The sequence below is a fragment of the Pteropus vampyrus genome, unplaced genomic scaffold (genome assembly GCF_000151845.1).
Source record: "Pteropus vampyrus isolate Shadow unplaced genomic scaffold, Pvam_2.0 Scaffold56, whole genome shotgun sequence".
In the NCBI taxonomy this organism is placed as follows: domain Eukaryota; kingdom Metazoa; phylum Chordata; class Mammalia; order Chiroptera; family Pteropodidae; genus Pteropus; species Pteropus vampyrus.
The window spans coordinates 9,366,796-9,387,029 of NW_011888837.1; the positions used below are offsets into that span (position 1 = coordinate 9,366,796).

General features: G+C 38.3%; 1 protein-coding gene and 1 pseudogene across 1 annotated transcript in view; one reads left to right on the plus strand and one right to left on the minus strand.

Annotated features, from left to right (window-relative positions):
• ENOPH1 (enolase-phosphatase 1) overlaps positions 1-9,486 on the plus strand; it is a 27,560-nt gene extending 18,074 nt beyond the window's left edge. The window contains 3 exon segments of the mRNA XM_011360606.2: positions 986-1,314; positions 3,174-3,297; positions 8,403-9,486. Coding sequence (XP_011358908.1) covers positions 986-1,314; positions 3,174-3,297; positions 8,403-8,542 — 593 coding nt within the window. The 3' untranslated portion in view covers positions 8,543-9,486.
• A 3,691-nt stretch (positions 9,487-13,177) lies between these two features.
• Positions 13,178-13,296, minus strand: LOC111740044 (annotated as a pseudogene).
• Between the last annotated feature and the right edge of the window lie 6,938 nt (positions 13,297-20,234).

Consider the following 20,234-nt stretch of genomic DNA (forward strand, 5'->3'; position numbering starts at 1 on the left):
CCCGTAAATGAGATCTCATTCCTTATTAATGTACTTTTCAAGGGGCTTCTACCTTTTAAAGGCTGCATTGGAATTTCAGGATGGACCAATAGCGTGGGAATATCAGCTAGATCACTTTATAAAGCATTCCAAAGAATGGAGCTGGGAGACTATGCTCGAAGTACTTGGCCATTCCTTCTCTTAGTGTTGGTTCCTTAATCATAAAACCAGGACTTGAAATAAGTTATCTTGGGCTTCTAAACCTCGCTTTGGAGCAAAAACAATCTGCATATTCAACATAGAAAAGCCCTGTCTCCATGAGTGCAAAGCAACACACAAAGTAACTCATAATTTGTGTGCTGTTTTTGAACTAGTGGATCTCTTTCTTTCAGTTTGTGCAACATATTAAACAGTTTTACCTAGTAGAGGACTTCTCACGTTTTTTAGTTAATCTTTTAAAGATGATTGGCTCCACATCTCAAGTTCCTTGTGCTTCTCTTTTCACCCATCTCCTGTGATATTTCCACTACTGAATGTAGAAGATACCGTAGAACTGGTAATCAAGACTGAGCATCAGGAATCAGACAACTAGAAACTGTTTGCTGATTAGCAAGTGTGAGATGGTACAAGTCTCTTAGCTGATTTGTTACATAATTTTTTTTCTGTATAGTAAAACTTTAGGTTTTCTTCGTTCTCAAGAAATATAATTGTTTTCTAGGTAATCAATGATTAATAGCGTTGAGCCCCCAAACATTTTTTCTTTTAATTGTGTGGGTGTAGATCTTTCTAAAAACATTTCCATGCTTTCTTAAGGCACACTGGGCATAATTTAACCTTTTTTTTTGTCATGAATTACATCAAAGATTACATAATAGTACAATATGGTCATTTGCCTTTTTGGGTTCCTTGGGAATTTAAAAAATCACTTTCTTATTTCATCCCTTTATTTGGAATCACTTTTGTCTATCATTAGTAGAGCCGTCAAAAACTGTTTGCCCCACATAAATTGTTGCTTTTAAACTTTGATCCGAGAACTCCAGTGACACATGTATTAGACCTACAGAGGTTCACAGTCTCATGGAGTTGCTTCTTGTGGAGACCATTTGAGCACAAATAGAGAAACTCGTGGCAGCTGTTTTGACTGGTTTTCATCTGGCTAGGTTACATGTTCCTGCATTTTAACTTGGTAGTCTTCCCTCTAGGGTTTTTGAAGATGTAGTTCCAGCAGTCAGAAAGTGGAGAGAGGCTGGAATGAAGGTGTATGTCTATTCTTCAGGGAGCGTAGAAGCACAGAAACTATTATTTGGGCATTCTACAGAGGGAGATATTCTTGAGGTAGGTTACCTGATTACTATCTTTTTTGACACTATCAAAGCATGAAATAATGAATGTTAAAGGAATATACCACAGTTATAAGCTAAATCAGCATTCAGATCATTGCGTATATTTTATATATTCTAAGCACACTGTAAAGGGAAATGGAAAAACAGCGGAGGTGGGGCACAATATAGGCAAGGGTGAAATATTTCTGTGGTACCAATCTTTGCATCAAAGGTTCTTAAACTTTGTTATGCGTAAGGATCACCTGGGGAGTTTATTAAAAATGTAGATACCTGGGCCCTGCTTCCTAGCAAATCTGAATAGTCAGGTCTAAGTCATTCTGATGACAATAGTACTAGAACCACATATAAAATACAAGTAACAAGATATGAGCTAACTTGTAAATCGGCTTATCTTGCCAATATTAGAAAATTGTCAACCCAAAGGAAACTAATGGCATGCTGCTTTGGTTGTTTGAAGTAGCAGGTAAATGTAAAATAGTGATAGGCTACTATTCCCCCCAAAATAACAAGACTTTTTGAATGCAGCAGAGTACAAGGTGAATTGTTAATTTCTGGTACTTTAGAGAGAGACAGATTTTATTTTAGCAGAACCTGTATTATGTAAGAGAACTGGGGACGTTATTAAACAGTGATAAGTTAAGGCCACTTGTTATGTTTCTTGTACATGAAAAAATTGCTGCTAACCCCTCTGTCCTCCCATCCCTATGCCCTCTGGAAGACAGGGTGGTCATTGGCAGGAAGGAATACATTTAGGGCTTCAAAAACTCAATACAGGCTGAACTTAGTCACATACAACAGTTCACTGAGCCAGCTGTTATTTAAAATAAATATTTATCGAGTCTCTACCATGTACAGAGAACATTTGGGCTTTGGAGAGTGTACTATTCTCATTTTAGTACTTTCCTGCTTCTCATCTTAGTTCTAAATCACATATTAAATAAGTAATAAAGTCTTCCAATTACTGGTAACTGTTGTCCTCTGAATACAGATGTAAGCTTCTTTTTTGCTCTCCGTTGTAACAGACAATAAGGTGAATACAGGTATGATTATTACCTACTGAATTAAATAATAGAAACTTTATTCTCTAGTTACTGAGGCAGATTTGAGAAAAAGAATATACAAGACCAGTCTTTTTAAAAGTTAAAAATATCATATTAATATTACCTTAATTTGTCTTTGAATGATTATTAGGCTTGCTTTTAGTTTGCAAAAAGTTCTGAAAATATTACAGAGATCACATTGTAAAAGCTGATCCTTAATGTGTACTTATTTTAATCACTGTTGTATAAATTATCAAGTTATTCGTTTGACCCTAATTCTAAGACAGCAAGGGTATATATACTAGCTCTTGGGTAGAATTTCAAAATGTTTTAATCAGAAAATGAAAGTTTCTTAAAAGGAAAGTAACAACTTACTAATTAGGCAGGTTAGAGAAATCCGTTCATTCTGGGATTAAAAGGACAATGTTCAGAACCTTTCAGCAGGCATGAAACTTTCAGTCCAATAAGTAGTTTGAGTGCAAATAGTGTTTCAAGGATAGAAAGTAGGACATGTATATTTAAAAGGTTTTGGATATAAAATTAATGCTAATGAAAGAAAAGTAGATTATAAAATGATCTTAATATATGTTGAATTGGTAGTTTTCTTCAAATATTTATTGCTGTAAAATCTTTACATTTACTGTTTGTAGCCTCCATAAAGTTCTCTATTAAACAGATTTTCAGTTATTACATATTGAGTGGGTGAAGTCACTATGATTGTCATATGTTTCAAAGATAAGGGGTGAGAGAAAAAGGGGTCCAGGTTGCAGGTGTGTTTGTAATGTCATACTTTCTCCTTCTCTGTATTCAGCTTATTGACGGTCACTTTGATACCAAGATTGGGTACAAAGTGGAGAGTGAGAGTTATCGAAAGATTGCAAACAGCATCGGGTGCTCAACCAACAACATCTTGTTTCTGACAGACGTTACTCTAGGTGAGTGATCAGACTTCTTACTCTAGATGAGAGTTGAGCCTGGCACTACAAACATGTTGTGTCTTTAAAGAAAGTTTTTGTGTGGACCCTTGAAAAATAAAACCATTTTATAAAAAGAAATAGTGAACAGCCAACCCACCTCCCTCTCCATTTTTCCATCCTTGGGGGTTGTGTATGGGGAAGTGGCTTTGGAAAAACAAATTATTCTCATTTTAACTCTTTATCCATGGTTCCTGACCCAGCCCTTTGCACACACACACACAGATGAAATGGGAAAATAACAAAGGATGACTTAAGGGGTATCATTGTGGAGAGGAGCATGCAGGCAAGAATATGAGGGTAGGTCCATGGCTAGCTAAGGACAATAAAGTCACAGACCTGCATCAAATGTATTTTAACAGCAGCAAGATACAGAGATAGAGAGAGAGATTGAGATTCATATATACAATGGAATATTACTCAGCCATTAAAAAGGTGAAATCCTACCATTTGCAACAACATGGATGGACCTAGAGGTTATTATGTTGAGTGAAATAAGTCAGATAGAAAAAGATAAATACTATTTGATTTCACTAATATGCGGAATCTAAGGAACAAAAAGAACAAACTAATCAAAAACAGACTCACAAATACAGTGGACATTTTGGGGACAGACAGAGGGGAGGAGGATTAGGAGGCTGGGAGAATTGGGTGAAGGGTTGAAGAAGTACAAATTAGTAATTGATAGATGGTCATGGCATAGGGAATGCAGTTAGCATTAATATGATGGCTATGTGGAGGGCCAGGGGAGAGAGGGAGCAGTTGCGGGGATCATTTTATGAACTATATAGATGTCTAACCAATGTATTGTATACTTGAAACTAATTTAAATAAATAAATTTTAAAAAAGAGTAGTTTTGATCAAATGTAAAACACTCAAGTGCCTGGGTAAGAATGTAAATCCTCTGGAGAATTACAGAGGGAAATGTTAGTGAATGAAGAAACAGGCAGTGGCAGGCGAAGAGGGTGCTGGGTAAAAGTGGTCTCTGTTATTCTTACCTGAAAGCCACTGGTTGATGAGGCTGTCTCACATTGCCCTACCTGGCCCTGGCTTTTGATTGCATGGTTATTCTCCTTATTGATGTGCATCTCTCAGGGGGCCTACTTTTGGTATGTTTTTGTAATTGCACCTGTATTTGAGGGTAGTTCTATACATTTGTGTTTCTTCCACTTTTCTTGGATTGTAAGTTTCACTTTCCATTTACCCCTAGAACAGGGCTTTGTGTACTGTGCAGCTGCTCCAACATACTTTGTGCCAAAGGGCTGGGCAAGGGTGTTGAGGGAAAAGAGACAGGGGCAGGGGGTGCTCTCTTGCCTAGTTGACTCCATGTGGCTCCTGGGCCCCTTGGAGGCAGCTTTAGCATCTATCGGAGTTACTTCTCTCTCCAGCCCTTCTGGCTGTTGTCACAGAACTAGAGTCACCCCTACTCACTAGGACTTTCAGATATGGGGCTTAAGGGCAAATCCAGGCTGCTGGAAAAGGCGTCTTACTTGTGGTAGTACATAGAAGTACTATATTTTTTCTACCGTCAGCCCTTGAGCTTTTGTCTCATGTTAGGCAAGAGTTGTAGGTATATAAGCTCGTACTGATTTGCTAAGCAGTTTTGAATAAAACCTTAACCAGCATAGATCATCTAATGCCTTCAAGAAGTTATACATTTTCCAGAGAAAGAGGGGTGAAACAGACTTAATTTCACCTACATACAGTAGATGTTCAGTAATTGTTAATATATTTATTAAATTTCAGGAGTTGGTGAAACTAACCTGGAATTTTTGATCTAAGTAGATAGTATTTAGTGGGGTTCAGCCCCTGTCCTTCAAGTTCTGGCTTGGCTCAATTTGAGTCCAAGGGTTTCTACAAACTGGCGTCTCAGTTTTTCTACATCTTGGAAAGCTTTACATTTACTGAAGATGAGACAGACAGATGCATGGACACACTGCTTCAAGGTTCATTGTGTAACTAGATAGCCAGGCCACTTAAATAAATGTACCATCATCAAACATTAGCCTTATCAACACACATTTGCCTAGCCTCTACTTTGAACTGTAAATTTACTGTAAATGTTTGCCTATTGTATTTCTGTGTAGAAGCCTCTTACTGATTCAAAGCTACAATATACCCTCTTCCTAGAATGGCTTTTGAGGGTTTAGAGTGATGAGGTGAGGAGGGTACTTTAATGTCTACGTAAGTCAGGAGTGTACCAACAGTTTCTGTGAGAAGTGATAATTTTGCTCCTTATGAAAAGGAGACAGGCCTTGTTCTGGTGAGTTTGTCTGGTTTAATCTGAATTGCTTTTCTTTGACCATTCGCATAAAGGGAGCTATTAGAGATGAAAATCTGTGGTTTGCTCTATATTTCATTTCCTTAGCATTTCGTATTTTGAATGGTAAGTTTCTGCAGGCTTAGAATTACAGATCTGTTTTGTGTCTGGAGCTCCCCACAAAGCCAACCTGTCTGAGCATTTTGTGAGACCCAGATCCTTGCTGTATCTCTCCCTTTTTGGTTACTATTAATAATTATATCTACCCTAAGGCCACTTACAGTTTCTTCATAGTCTTGTCTTGAGCCACATTTTTTTTCTAGTCGCCATCAGAATATATCTATAATTTCAGGTCTTTTTCACGTAAGCCATTTCCTTAGGTTACAGTCCCAGAAGTTATTCCTATTCTTTTTAGAGATTAGAGATAATCTCCAAGTTGGCCTCATAATAAATTTGGCTCCCTCAGAGCCCTCCACAAAGAAGTTTTATTCCTGCCCCTCATCTTCTGCCAGTCCTACATCCAGCAGTAGAGCTAGAACTGGTCTTATCAGTAGCTGACTGTTTGCCTTGTTCTTGTTTTTTATCTCTGATCCTGTGTTTTGGTACCATAAGCCCAGACTTCCATTGCCAAGGCAGAGTGGAAGACTAAGTGATACCTATATAATACCCAAGTATAAAAGAACTGAAGGACTTTTTTCTTTTGGAGGAAAGGACAGTGGTCCAGGGTTTTAAGCCAACAAATATTAATTAAATGTTTCAGTATTATACAAATAGAGCAAAAAGATGCTTAGGGACAAATCTTGGCCTTTGGTGATCTTAGTGAGAGGCTGAATGCAGAACAGTCACTAGCTAGTGTCAAGTCCCAGTCATGGGACGAGTGACTCAGTTTGATGGAGATCCTGGATTGCTAGTTAAGAGGAAAGATTTGCATGAGGCAGTCATGCTGGGAACCAGGGTGGAGAAATGGAAGCCAGCTAGCTGCCTCTTCGCTGGAATGAATGGCATCTGTAGAGTTTGTCTGAGGAAGGGGTTGTTTTGCACTTTTTTTGCTCTGAGACTGTCAAAGCCCTTTCAAAGGAAGAGCAGAAGATAGACATTTGAGGAGGTGGGTATGAGGAAGAGACAGCTCCGCTCCACTTACTCTCTCTGGAAACTCCTTATCTCTGAGCACCGCTGCCCTTAAATGAATTCATTCAGATGCTGCAACTGCTTTCCAAAAGTTGAGACACTACTGAGGTTTCTTACACCAAATCTAAATTCCATAGAATGTGTTTCAAGTTCTTCCCCAGTTTCTATCTGTCCAAGTATGCCCCACCTCTGACCTGTATCCTGCCTCCCATACTCACTTGCTCCATTCTTGCAATATTTTCATATGTATTTTATCTTTGCTTAGACTGCCTCTTTTCTTGCCAATTTTCTTTCCTTGAAATTTTTAAAAATCAAATCTCACCCTCTGTCCAGGAGTCTTTTATTAAATAGCGGATCCTAATTCAGTAATTTTACATTGGGGACCTGAGATTCTGCATTTTTAACAAGCTTCCAGGTGATTTCCACACTGCTGGTCCATAGACCACACTCAGAGTAGTGGTACTCTGTGGTAGGTTTTGACAAACTTGTTCTGTAAAGGGCCAGACAGTAAATACTTTAGTCTCTGTCACAACTATTCAGCTCTGTCCTTATAGTGCCAAAGCAGCTACAGATAATACACAGAGGAATAGGCGTGGCTGTGTTCCAATAAAATTGTATTTACAGAAACAAGTGGCGGGCCATCATTTGCTGACTCTTGGAGCACAGATCACAGAGTCAGACTGACAGTTTCAAACTTTAGCTCTACTGCTTGCTAGCTCTGAGTTTCCATATTCATAGAATAGAGATAATAATACTACCTCAGGGTCGTTGTGAAGATTTAGATGCAAACAGGAGCTCCATGAAGGCAGAAGTTTTGTTCTCTTCCTTGAACAGTAGCTGGCATATAGTAGGTGCTAAATTAATATAAAATATTAGCTGTTAGCTTTCAAATGGAAACAATGGAAAGAGGAATGTAGCCCAAGACATTTTAGAGATATTCCCTAAGATAACCTAGCTTACCTGCTTTCATTTTCCTAGTCCTATTTTAACTTCTACGTACCATGCAGTCACTGATCTTAAGGCACTCACAGTCTAATGAGGAGAGAGACAACAAGTAATAGAGTGTCAGTTCATATTGTTGTGATATAGCTAAATACAGGCTGTTAAAGTAGCACACAGGGTGCTCTAGTACATGGTAGTGGTTTGGGAAGATACTTGAGCTGAATCCCAAAGAGTAGGAATTTTCCAGGCAAAAAAGATAGGCAGTCTAGCCAAGGATTGTGACATGTTTGGGCTCTGGATATGAGAGCAGGTATTTTGTCCTGAGTAGATCCTAGGATTCCATTTGTCCCATATCTCCTTAATTGGTATTAGTCTTGACAACCTGCCTATTGGGAAATAGCTCATTTCTCTCTCAGACTCATGGACAGGAATGAAGGAAAGTTGTGGACAGAGCATGTCTCTGTCTTGCATTTATAAATACTTAATAAAGTTCAGATACCTAAGATATACTGTCATTCTAGTCTGTCAGGTACAATTATGTATTTACATTTTTTATAACAAAAATTAAAAGCTATGAAAGAGAGAATAATATAATCAACACTCACGTGCCCACCTTCCAGCTTCAACAGTGACCAAATCCGGGCCAGACTTGTTTCTTACGTTCCCACATGATTACTTTGAAGCAAACCTCAGACATCGTCTTTTGACATTTCTGATACATGTTTTGGTTTTCAGAGGCCAGTGCTGCTGAGGAAGCGGACGTGCATGTGGCTGTGGTGGTGAGACCCGGCAATGCGGGACTAACAGATGATGAGAAGACTTATTACAGCCTCATCACATCCTTCAGTGAACTGTACCTGCCTTCTTCAACCTAGAGGAGGATTTCTAAGGAAGCCCCAACTGTCTTCACAGAGCTGTCCCTGTAGTCTAGTTTTATTCTAATGGTAAAAGTAATTTACTTAAAAAATATACATAAACGCACATGTATGTATGCAAGTATATATATGTGTGTTCAGATTACCTTTCACAGGCACATAAGTGGGAAAAAAATCTCAGTTCAGTGAAAAGGAAACTTATTTAAAGATGCTTTATATGTAGAAATTGTTTGAAACCATAGCTCTAACCCATATTGCAGGTAAAATGTAATTGATAGAAGAAACTACAATACAGGCCAACTGTATTATGTTTATCAAGTTTTGTACCAAAATGGAAAGGTAGGTTCGAGATGTTATTCAGAAGCCTTGTTATTTTAAAAACTGGAAGTATTCCAAAGACTTACTCCTAATAATAATTCATCCCCGCTTTTCATTGTAAGTTAGAAGATTACAGCAGTTGAATTTCAAAATATTAGCTTCCCTACATACAAAAGACAAAGCTATTTCTGCTCCAAAAGAGAGCAAAATTGGGAAAGGAGCTTATTTGTTACTTAAAAAATTTGCTAATCCTTGTGGCACCCTCAGCAAGCAGTTGCCTTACCAGTAAAAAAGGTGTACTGATATAACAGTAGATATATCAGTGTGGTTCTTAACATCTTAACATTTTTAACAAAACAGTCCGAATCCTGCCATTTATTATCATTATAGATTTTATAGTTACCTTTCTAACTCCTTAGCACAGTTTGAGAATATATGTTCATTGCTATTTACTGTTTAAAAAAGGTTTACTGATAGCAGTTTATAAGACCCAGAAGACCCCTAATATGTACTATTTTCCTCTGAAATGGCTGTGAGAAATGTAAATTTTATTTATCCTGGATAAATTCTAATGGGATGTTATGTTAATTTCATGTTACGATTAATAAAAACATTTTCTTCACTCATTTTGTGTGGGTCCCTCAACTATACCACATAACTGCCGTAATCAAAAGAAAAACTGTAGAAATTGAAAAAGTAAGAATTTTATTTTAGTTTTTGCCTTAATCATTGTGTATGTTTTAATGGAATGCCATTGGAAAACCATGGACTATTATTTGAGTTCTATATACACTGCTTATTGGTTTTTTTCACCTGGATAGTAAACATTCAGGATATGAGTGGGGTTTTTTAGGTTTTGGGGACTCTTACACTTGAGGTATATAAGATAATGCTTCAGGGAGGCAATTCTTCTAATCAAGAAAAACTCATGAATCCTGGGGAAATTTTGAGAATGCTTTGAACAAGGAATAGGAAGTAGCCTTGCAAATATGAGAGGACAGGGAATATAAAAGATTTTTTTGTTGATAATTATCTTCTAATAGCTAATTAAGAAATCTAAGGGCTATGAAAATCCAGAAGAGTAGTAAGAAGGAAATTAAATAAATCTTGGAAGTAATTTATAAATGATGGTGAAGCCACAGATTGTAATAAAAGGTTGAACTCCATATAATTTCTGAAAAAGCTCATGAGAAGATAACAGAAAAAGGTGTCTCTTAATGATAGTCAAGGGATAATTGGAAAAGTAAGGAAGAAATGAGAGAAAAATTATGCACCAAGGTCTAGATTGGAAAGGAAAAGGGGAGTACTCATGGTCCAGCCAGCGAGAATTGAGGTGGAGAGGTGTCTTAGTCCCTTCAGGCTACTATAACAAAATACCAGAGATCAGATAGATTGTAAACAAAATTTTATTTCTTACAGTTCTGAAGGCTGAGAAGTCCAAGATCATGGTACTGGCAAATTCAGTGTCTGGGCACTAATCCTATTCATGAGAGTTCTGCCAAGCCTTCCCACTTTCAAATACGTTACCTTGAGGGTTAGATTTCAATATGTGCAGTTGTGGGGGACACAAACATTCAGTCTATACAACAAGACATTTACAGTCCATGATAAAAAGGGTACCAGAAAAACTAGTTAATTATTTTGAGTAGTTGAGGACAAATAGATTTTAATAAAGAGAAAGTTGCAATATCATTCAGTTTGTCAAAGAGGGGTGCAAAAGTGAGGGAAAAGGTGAGTATAATATTTCTTAGATTCTAAGAAACTCACAGTGTGATAGAAAAGGATCTTAGGAACAACTTGAGGTGTAAAGTAGACTGGTTGTGAAGGAGGAAAATGCCTAGAAAGTGGGTAGTGAGCTAGGAAGTAAATCCAATAAATTCATGGTCCTTAGGAAAGGAGGAGAAATCTCATCTCTGGAATTTCTAAAAAGAGAACAAAGGAACTAAGGTTTTTTCAACATCCTGTTAGCAGAGAATACAGGGAACGAATGTCTCTTGACGTTGTGGCCCTTTTAATTCCTGTTTGTTAATCTAAAACTACCTCAGTTGTGCTCTTTCCCACAATGGCACTGATTTTCAATCTTGGGTCAAAATCCAAGTTGGTTTCTTAGAAGCCTCAGACACTTTTAATCTTATTAGCAATTCTGGAGTTGCAGGGCTTCCTCTTTGGCTTTCTGGAAGGCTGGCCTTAGTTGCTAAGCCTACTGGTCTCCAGTTCAGAGTTGCAGAAGAAAAGGTTGAGAGCCACTGGTCCCCATTGCCAATGCAGGCGCACAGTAGCCTTTGTCCAGCAGATGGTGCTATTTCTCCAGCGACCTCATCAAGTGTGAGGCCACCAGATACAGCAGATGGAGCTAAGAGGTAGCATTAAGAGAAAAATGAATTTAATTAATTTATCCTTAAAGGGCAATAGCATATTGCAAGGATCAAGAGTAGTTTGGGGAAAAATGGCCATAATCCTGAGTGCAAGCTACCCACTAATATTTCGCTTCCCCCTTTGCCCCTGAGTCCCATTTTAAAAAGTAGGTGATTTTTGGATAGCCAGTTGTTTTTAGCTGCAGTGTTAATAAAAAGGACTTGTTTTCAGGTTTTAAAAATTCTAATCAGAGCATGAAGTTGAATTAATATGTGCCCAAACAATTTATTACCCATGCCCAGATGGTAAAATGCTATTATTTTTAACCTAATTTAAGAATAATTTGTAGTTTTTGCTAACACAATGGAATAATTCTAACAGAAGTAGAATTTACCTTCCTTTCAGATTTAAACCAAACCATTCATTCAAATATTGACTAAACTCTATAATGTGCCCTGGATCTGCTGTAAGGGGCACAGTCCCTCCGCACTTTTATGGTACACACATTCTTAGAGGAGGCAGCCAATAAATAGTGACAAACAACAAAAAATTAGCAATAAGTGCTATATAGAGAAAATAGAGTGGCTTTTTACAGTGGGGTGCTAAGAAGGTAACATCTAAACAACATGAAAATGTAAGAAATTAGAAGAGAATTTTATGAAGATGGAACAGCATATTGTAAAGATCTAGGTCAAAGCTTGAACTGTTCTAGGAATTGAGAGAAGGCCAATGGCTGGATGCTGTCAGAGAAGTGGGCAGACGCCAGAGCGTTAGAGCATGGTACCACAGTAGAGTTTGAGTTGTATTCTAAGTATGGTGGGAAGCCACTGGAGAATTTTGAACAGAAGATGACATAATGTGATTTACATTAAGAGAATTCTCTCTTTGGAGAATGGGTTATAGGCAGGTAAGAGTAGATGCAGGAACACCAGTTAGGTATATCAGGGTTGAGTGCCAAGTCAGAAACAAGTTGAGGTATTTTATTCAGAAAGGGGTTTAAAAACAATGAATGAGGCATTTACAAAGTTAATGGCAAGGACTGGAGTAGTATTTGGGGGGACTGCTGCTGGACTGTGGAATTGAAGGGTACCCATACTAGTTGAAATCCAGAGTACAGGAAGCCTGCCACCCCTGGCACTACTACTTAATCCAGGAAGCTAGCCAGACACCGGAATGTGGAGTCCAATCATTACAGCTTCCTCTAAACACTTGCACTCTCTGACCTTGCTTCTCAACACCAATACCAGTGGGAAGATTGCCTCCCTTGCTTCTCTTTATAAACTTTATACTAGTGCATTTAATTGGCAGTATCTAATTCCAACCCAGATCTCTACATGGGAGGGTCTCTGGGACAAGTTTGTAGGTTTCTAACTTCTTCAATTAGCAGATAAAATGGTTCTTGAGGGAGCCAATCTACTCAATCTAAGAAGGCTATTGCAGTTATGAAAGTAAAGAATGGTGGTGGCCTGCCTTAAGATGGCAGTATTGGAAACACATGGAAGCGGACACATTCAGAATATGTTTTAGAGGTAACAATAGCAGCACTTATTTATTGATTGGGTTCAGAAGGGTAAACTCCTAGATTTTGTTGCTTGAGCAACTGGATAGGTGGTGCCACTGGAAAAACAGTGATACCACTGACATAGTGTGTAAAGGGTGAAATTGCCAATGTACATGCCAGTATAGACATGACCAAAATGCAGTTGTATTTAAGTCTAGAGTTCAGGGCCTAGATTTGGGAGTTCATTGGTCTAGCGGTGCTATTAAAAGCCGTGGGATGTTTTCACATAAGAAGAGTCTGTTGATAGCTTAGACAGAGCCCTCGGTCCAACATTAGAGATTAAGCTAAGGAGAGAAGCCAGCAAAGGAGATGGAGAAGGAAAACTGGGAGGGTGGCAGGAGATCCAAATGAAGAGAGTGCTCAAATGTGTCAAGTGCTGATGAGAATTTTTTATATATATATGCCTACAGCACCTGGTATTCCTAGGTGGTCTCCCATCCAAGTACTAATGAGGCCTGACCCTGCTTAGCTTCCAGGATCAGACGAGATCAGGCACGTTCAGGGTGGCATGGCCATAGACTCACTGATAAGAATTTAAGTTGAGAATAGCAGTGGCCCTTGGATTAAACAAGTGCAATCTCAGTGGAGTGGTGGGAACAAAAGTAAGATTACTTTGAATCTGAGGTCTAGCTAAAGGTTTATCGATTTTGTTGATCTTTTCAAAAAACCAGCTTCTGGTTTTTTTTTGATTCTCTATTCTATTTATCTTCACATTATTTCCTTCCTTTTGCTTGCTTTGGGTTTAGTTTCCTCTTCTTTTTATAGTTCCTTAAGGTGAAAGCTTATTGCTTTGAGATCTTTTTTAATGTAGTTATCTATAGCTCCAAATTTCCCTCTGAGCACTGCTTTCACTGCATCCCATAGACTTTGGTATCTCGCGCTTTTGTTTTCATTCATCTCAAAGTATTTTCTAATTTCCCTTGTGATTTCTTCTTTGATCCATTGGTTATTTAAGAGTGTGTTGTTTTGTTTCCACATATTTGTAAATTTCCTTCTGTTATTGATTTCTAAGTTCATTTTGTTGTACTTGGAGAACATATTTTGTATGACTTTGATCTTTTTAAATTACTGAGACTTGTTTTGTGTCCTAACATATGATCTATTTTGGAGAATGATCTTTGCGTACTGGAAAATGTGTATTCTGCTGTTGTTGGGTGGAATGTCCTATAGATGTTTGCTAGGTCTAGTTGATTTGTAGTGTTGAGTATTTTGTTTCCTTGTTGATCTTCTAGTTGTTTTATCCGTTATTGAATGTGGAGTATTGAATTCTCCATCGATTATTGTTGAACTATTTCTCTCTTCGATTCTGTTTTCACTTCATTTATTTTGCTGCTCTGTTTTAGGTGTATACATGTTTATAATTCTTATGTCTTTTTGATGGATCAACCCTTTAACATTATAATGAATGTCCGTCTTTGTGTCTTTTAACAGTTTTTTGTCTTAAAGTGTATTTTGTCTAGTATTAGTAGAGCCACTCCACTATAACCAGCCCTTTTGGTTATTATTTACATGGCATATCTTTTTTCATCCTTTTACTTTCAACCTAATTTTGTCTTTGAATCTAAAATGTGTCTTGTATAGACAGCGTGTAGTGGATTATGATTTTAAATCCATTCTGCCAGTCTCTGTCTTTTAACTGAAGAGTTTACTCCACTGCATTTAATGTAATTACTGATAAGGACTTCCTTCTGTCATTTTGCTACTGGGTACACGCTTGCAACTAGCAAGTGAATAAGTTCTGGAGATCTGATGCACAGCATAGTGAATATAGTCAACAATATTGTATTATATACTTCAAAACTGATTTTTATATCTTTTTTTTTTTGTTCGGTCCTCTGTTACTGCTTTCTTTTGTGTTAAATATATATTTTCTAGTATACCATTTTAATTCTTTTGTTCCTTATTTTAGTATGTATTCCTGAGTTATTTTCCTAGTGGTTACTCTGGGAATTATAAATTAACATCTTAATTTATAACGGTCTAGTTCTAATCAATACTACCTTAGTTTTAATAGGATATAAAACTTTGATCTCCCTACTTATATTGTCATAAATTACATTTTTATACATTGTATGCCAATTGACATAGATTTATAATTATTGCTTTATGTAGTTGTCTTTTAAATCAGATTGGAGGGAAAAAAAGGAGTTATAAACAATATATATATTTATATTTTCTTTTACTATTTACCTGTTATATTAGTTTCCTAGGTTTACAGAGTACTACCAACTGGGTGGGTTAAAGCAACAGAAATTTATTCTCTCATAGTTCTGGATGCCAGGTCTGAAATCAAGGTGTTAGCAGAGTTGGTTCCTTCTGGAGGCATTGAAGGGGAATCTATTCCAAGCCTCTTAGCTTCTGGTGACAGCTGACAATCCTTAATGTTATTTGGCTTGTAAAGGCATTACTTCAATCTCTACCTCCATCTTCGCATGGCAATATCCTTGTATATCTGTGTCTTCACATGGCTGTCTTCTGAGAGGCATACAAGTAGTATTAGGTTTTGGGCCTAGCCTACTCTAGCACCCCTCATCTTACCTAATTCCATCTATGATGATTCTATTTCCAAATAAAGTCTCATTCTGAGATTCTGGGTGAGAGCTTATGACAGCTCCAATCAAAGAAGGGCAACAGAGGTGATGCTTTGTGACTTTCCAGGCTTCGTTACGAAAAGGATATGGCTTCTACATCCTCTTTTGGGATCTGGATGTTGGACACTAGCTCTGGGAAAGCCATCTACCATGCTGTGAGGGAGCCCATATTAGCCCAGGTGGAGAGGAACTGAGGCCCCAAACTGAAGGTTAGCCTCACTCTCCAGATATATGAATAAACTAGCCTTCAGATGCCTCCAGCCTCCAGCCCTCAAGTCTTGCAGCTAAGACCTCAGATGCGGAACAGAAATAAGCTTTCTCCACCAGGCCCTGTCTGAATTCCTGACCCATAGAATCTGTGAGCATAATAGTTTTATGCCACTATATTTTGTGGTAATTTGTTAGGTAGCCACAGTAACTGGAACAGTCACCAAGCAAATCAAATGGTACCAAGCAGTGGATAGACTTTTTACCCCTCTCAGCACAGCTAGGCTTTTTTGGGGCCTGTGCTGGACTTTGCAGTTAAGAGCATCAAGATTGTCTATTCTCCCCATCCCTCCAAACAGTCTTCCTAGATTTTGCAAGTGTCCCATTTTCCCAATGACCCAGGCTTCCTCAGAATATCTGATTTCCCTTCCTTATATAGCCAACAAGTGACATCCATTGTCTTTTTCATAGTGCCTCACTAACTCATTCTTCCCATTCCTAACAGCCTGTGTTTGAACTTCAGGAGTTCATTATTATCTACAGAATAAAATGCAATGGAGTAGAAAAAGTCTACCAAAAATAGGCATAGTGCTTTCAGGTTTCATAGTAAAAAGGGGTAATACTTAAAGCTTTCCAAGGGCAAGTAATGATAATATTAATAGATATGATGTGGAAGTCCACTGTATTTTGAGAAAGATATCTCCCTCCTACTAGGGCAATGCAAACAGCAAGTCACTGGCTAGTCTCAGGATTATATCTAGTCCCTGAATCGACTTTGCTCTGTGTTTAGGCAAAGCTCTTTTCTTTCCTCCTCTTAACTATACCCCTGGCTACAAATCTAAATTTGGTTTACAAAAATTCAGAAGTATTAGAAGTTATTCTAATATTGAGTGTTGAATGAATCCCTTAGTTCTGCTTTCTACAGAAATATTCATTCAACAGCCTACATCCTTTTCTTTATCCTGACCAAAACAGCATTTGTAGGGAGAGTTTATGATGAGTTAAATTTAAGAACCTGAGTATAACCTATAGGGTCGGCTCAGCATCTTGTCTTAAACACATGAAATATATGTAATTTTCCTCGGGTAAGGACCCAATTATCACCATAATTTATTTTTAGAGCTACATTAGAGGAAATCAGGTACTGACACAGTTTGCATAAGGTTTATTTCAGGTCCTATTTAGAACTCAAGTACGTAATGTGTACCAGTTGCTGCAGATACCATTAAGAAATAACTTTGCTAGGAGAGCAACAGAACAATTGTATCCTCTGAAATCTGACATTACCATTGTTTCTTAAATGACTTTTTTTGAGACTAAATCTTAAAAAAAAAAAAAAAAGAGGAAGGAGAAAGAAAAAGAGGGAGTCAGTTACCTGTCATTCATTTATTTAAAAAATATTTATTAAGCACTTAACTATGTGTCAGGAACTATTCTAGGTGCCAAGTACATGGCAGACAAAAATCCTTGCCCTCAAGGAATTTGCATTTTAGAGGCGGAGAGAATAAGATAATAAAATCAGTAAAGTAAAATGTGTTAGACTGTTATGCATGTTAGAATTTTAATCACAGGACCATGTTTAGAAAATGCTGTAAAGTGAAATAAAGCTGGAAAGAGTAATAGTGCTGGGTTGGGCCTGAGGGGGTTAAATTTTCGAGATTGAGAAGGTCTCAGAAGGTAACATTTGAGTAGATAAGGAAGGTGAGGGATTTAAATTTCTGAGGGAAGATGGACCAGGCCAGTAGTTTCAAAAAGTACAAAGGTCCTGAAGTGCAGAGTATACCTTGCTGTTGGAGCAATGCAAGGAGGCAGAGGGGCTGGAACAGAGGGAATGAAAGGTAGACAGGCAGGTCTAGTTGGGCCTTGTAGGGCATTTCTGTGATTGGAGTTTTTAGTTTAAGTACAAAAGAAGCCAGGGTTTTGAGCAGAGGAGTAATGATGGTCTGATAACAGGGTCATTTTGACTGCTGTGTTGAGGACAGTTTGAAGAGAGCAAATAACGGAAGCAAAGAGAACAGTTATGTAGGAGCGATGGAAGTGGCTTGACCAGGTGGTAGCAGTGGACAAATTCTAGTATAATTTGAAGATAGAGCAAACAGGAGTTGCTGACAAATACAGGGCAGGAGTGAAAGAAGAGATAAAGATTACTTCAAGGTTTCAGTTTGAGCAACTGAAAGACGAGTTGTACTTAGATGGGAAGACTCCTTAGGATGTGTTAAATCTGAGATGCTCTTCAAGTGGAGATGTCACAAAGTAGTTGAATATACAGGTCTGGCATTTAGGATAGAGGTCTGAGCTGGAGAAGCTGGGAGAGATCAGCACATAGCAATATTTAGAACTAGAAGACTGGATGAGGTCGCTGAGAGTGTGAGTATAGATAGGAGGGAAGAGTTCTAAGGACTGAATCGTCAGGCACTCCAATATTAGGATGTCAGGGAGAAGGTGGCCCTGGCAAAGGAGACCGAGGAGTGGACAGTAAAGCAGGAGGCAAATTAAGAAGGCACAATGTTCTAAAAGCCAAGTGTAGGTGTTCTAAGCGGGGAGGTGGAGAAGGGGATGATGTTGTGGTGTTGCTTATGGGTCTAGGTAAGGTATTAAAAGAACTAACCACTTGTATTTAACATTACAGGGTCTTTGGAGAACTTGAGTAAAGCGATTCCAGTGGAGTGATAGGAGCAAGTGATTGGAGTCAGTTCAGGAGAAAATTAGGAGAGAGGGATTGGAGACAGCAAATGCGGACTTTTTGTTTTAAAGATAGAAGTATATTTTATGTTGCAAGAAAGATCTTTGCTTTCCAGTGACAGACCTAGCCTTCTCACCCACACTCCCTTCTTTGGACTTCAGATTTGGATATTTGCTGTTTCTTGGGACCCTCACTTCGAGAGTGTTAATAGGAAATCTGAACTGATAGGATTATGAAAATCAACTTATTTTATATGTGGAATTCTTCTTTTCCCCCAAACTGCTGGTTCTCATTACTCTGGGGCAATATAACATATTTTAGATGTGGCCAAGAGTCCTTAGGCTTAGAGGAATTGCATCGTTCTTGCTATTATTTGGATTGTTCTTCATACTTGTAATTTGGTGCTCTGTCTCAGCCCTACTGACAAACCCTTTCCTCTACTTCTGTATGATGATGGGTCCTTTACTGATTCTTTGGAACTCCCACTTCAAAGGAATGACAATGACCAAAGAAGTCTGAAAAACTTAATATGAAACCTTTGGTGGTGACCAGGCTGTTCACAAATGTTTCTCCCATTCTGGGCATGTTAGGAGTGCCACTCTCAAATATGGCCATGTGACTTGCCCTACTTAGTGAAATGTAACCTAAGTGATGTCTGTCACTTCCCAGCAGAAGCTTTAATGACCAGTGCACAGTCTGTCACATTTTCTTGGCTGTCAGCAATTGCGGAGATGCCTCTATCAGCCAGAGTCTGAATCAGAGCAATAAGCAGAGACCTCTTGCTAATCCTGGAGAGACATCTAGTGTGAGAAATAAACTTTAGTTTTATTAGCTTCATCTTGGGATGGCAAAACCCAGTCTATCTTGACTGACACAATACCTAAGGACAAAAATAAACAGTGGTGTTCCAGCTCCACTATAACCAATGGATTACAAATTTTAGGATACAAAGATTTTACTTTCCTATGCCGGGGCAGGCAAAAAAAACAAAACAAACAAAAAAACTCAATCAATAACACAGGTAATAAAACTTTACCTCACTGTCAGTTCTCCATTAAATACAAAACTATCAAACCTTTAAAATGTTAACATTAAAAATATATGTTTCTCTTAACCAGGAGGAGAACTTTTCTTTGACAGCTGGACTACCAAAAACATAGGTTAGTGTATTTCAAACTTTGTTCTCTAGGTCATCTGCATTAGGTCCTCCAGGGCTGGTCATTATAAATGCAGAGTCCCTAGTCTTGGCCTCTTACAAGAACGCTGTGGTTCTTGACTCCTAGGAGGTTCCGTAGTCTTTATCTTTATTTGTATGTGTGGCATAATACAAAAATATATTTGGCTTTTGTCCTTACTTCCTGCTATAGAGCTTCTAAAACTCTTGGAATTTCCTGAGTGATAGAAGTGTATTTTGCTATTCATCACGAGCCCCTGAGTTTATGCTAATGAGGTCACTTAGGGTGGGGTTCCTAGACAGTCTTAGGATGGAGCTGGTCAACAGAAAGACCAAGTGATTAGACTTCCTGACCAGCCTCCAGGAAATGGGTGGGGGAAGGTGCTAGAAATTGAGCTCTATAAACTCCTGAACAGATTCAGAGAGCTTCTGGGTTGGTAAACACATCGAAATGCTGGGCAGATGGCATGGCTCTGCATCCATCCCTCCCCTTCCTTGCCTGATGCATCTCTTCCATTTGGTTGTTCTTGAGTTATATCCTTTATAAACTTGAGTTATATCCTAATAAACAGGCAAATGGAAGTACGGGTTTTCTTGAGTTCTGTGAGCCACTCTAGCAAATTGTTGACCTTAAAAGGGAAGGGAGTCATGTGAACTCTCCAATTTTATAGCCACGTTGGATAGAAGTGTGGGTAACACTTGCAGCTGGCATCTGAGTGAGGGCAGTCTTGTGGGACTCCCTTAAACCTGTGGAGTCTGATAATAACTCTGGGTAGTTAATGTCAGAATTAGATAAAACTGTA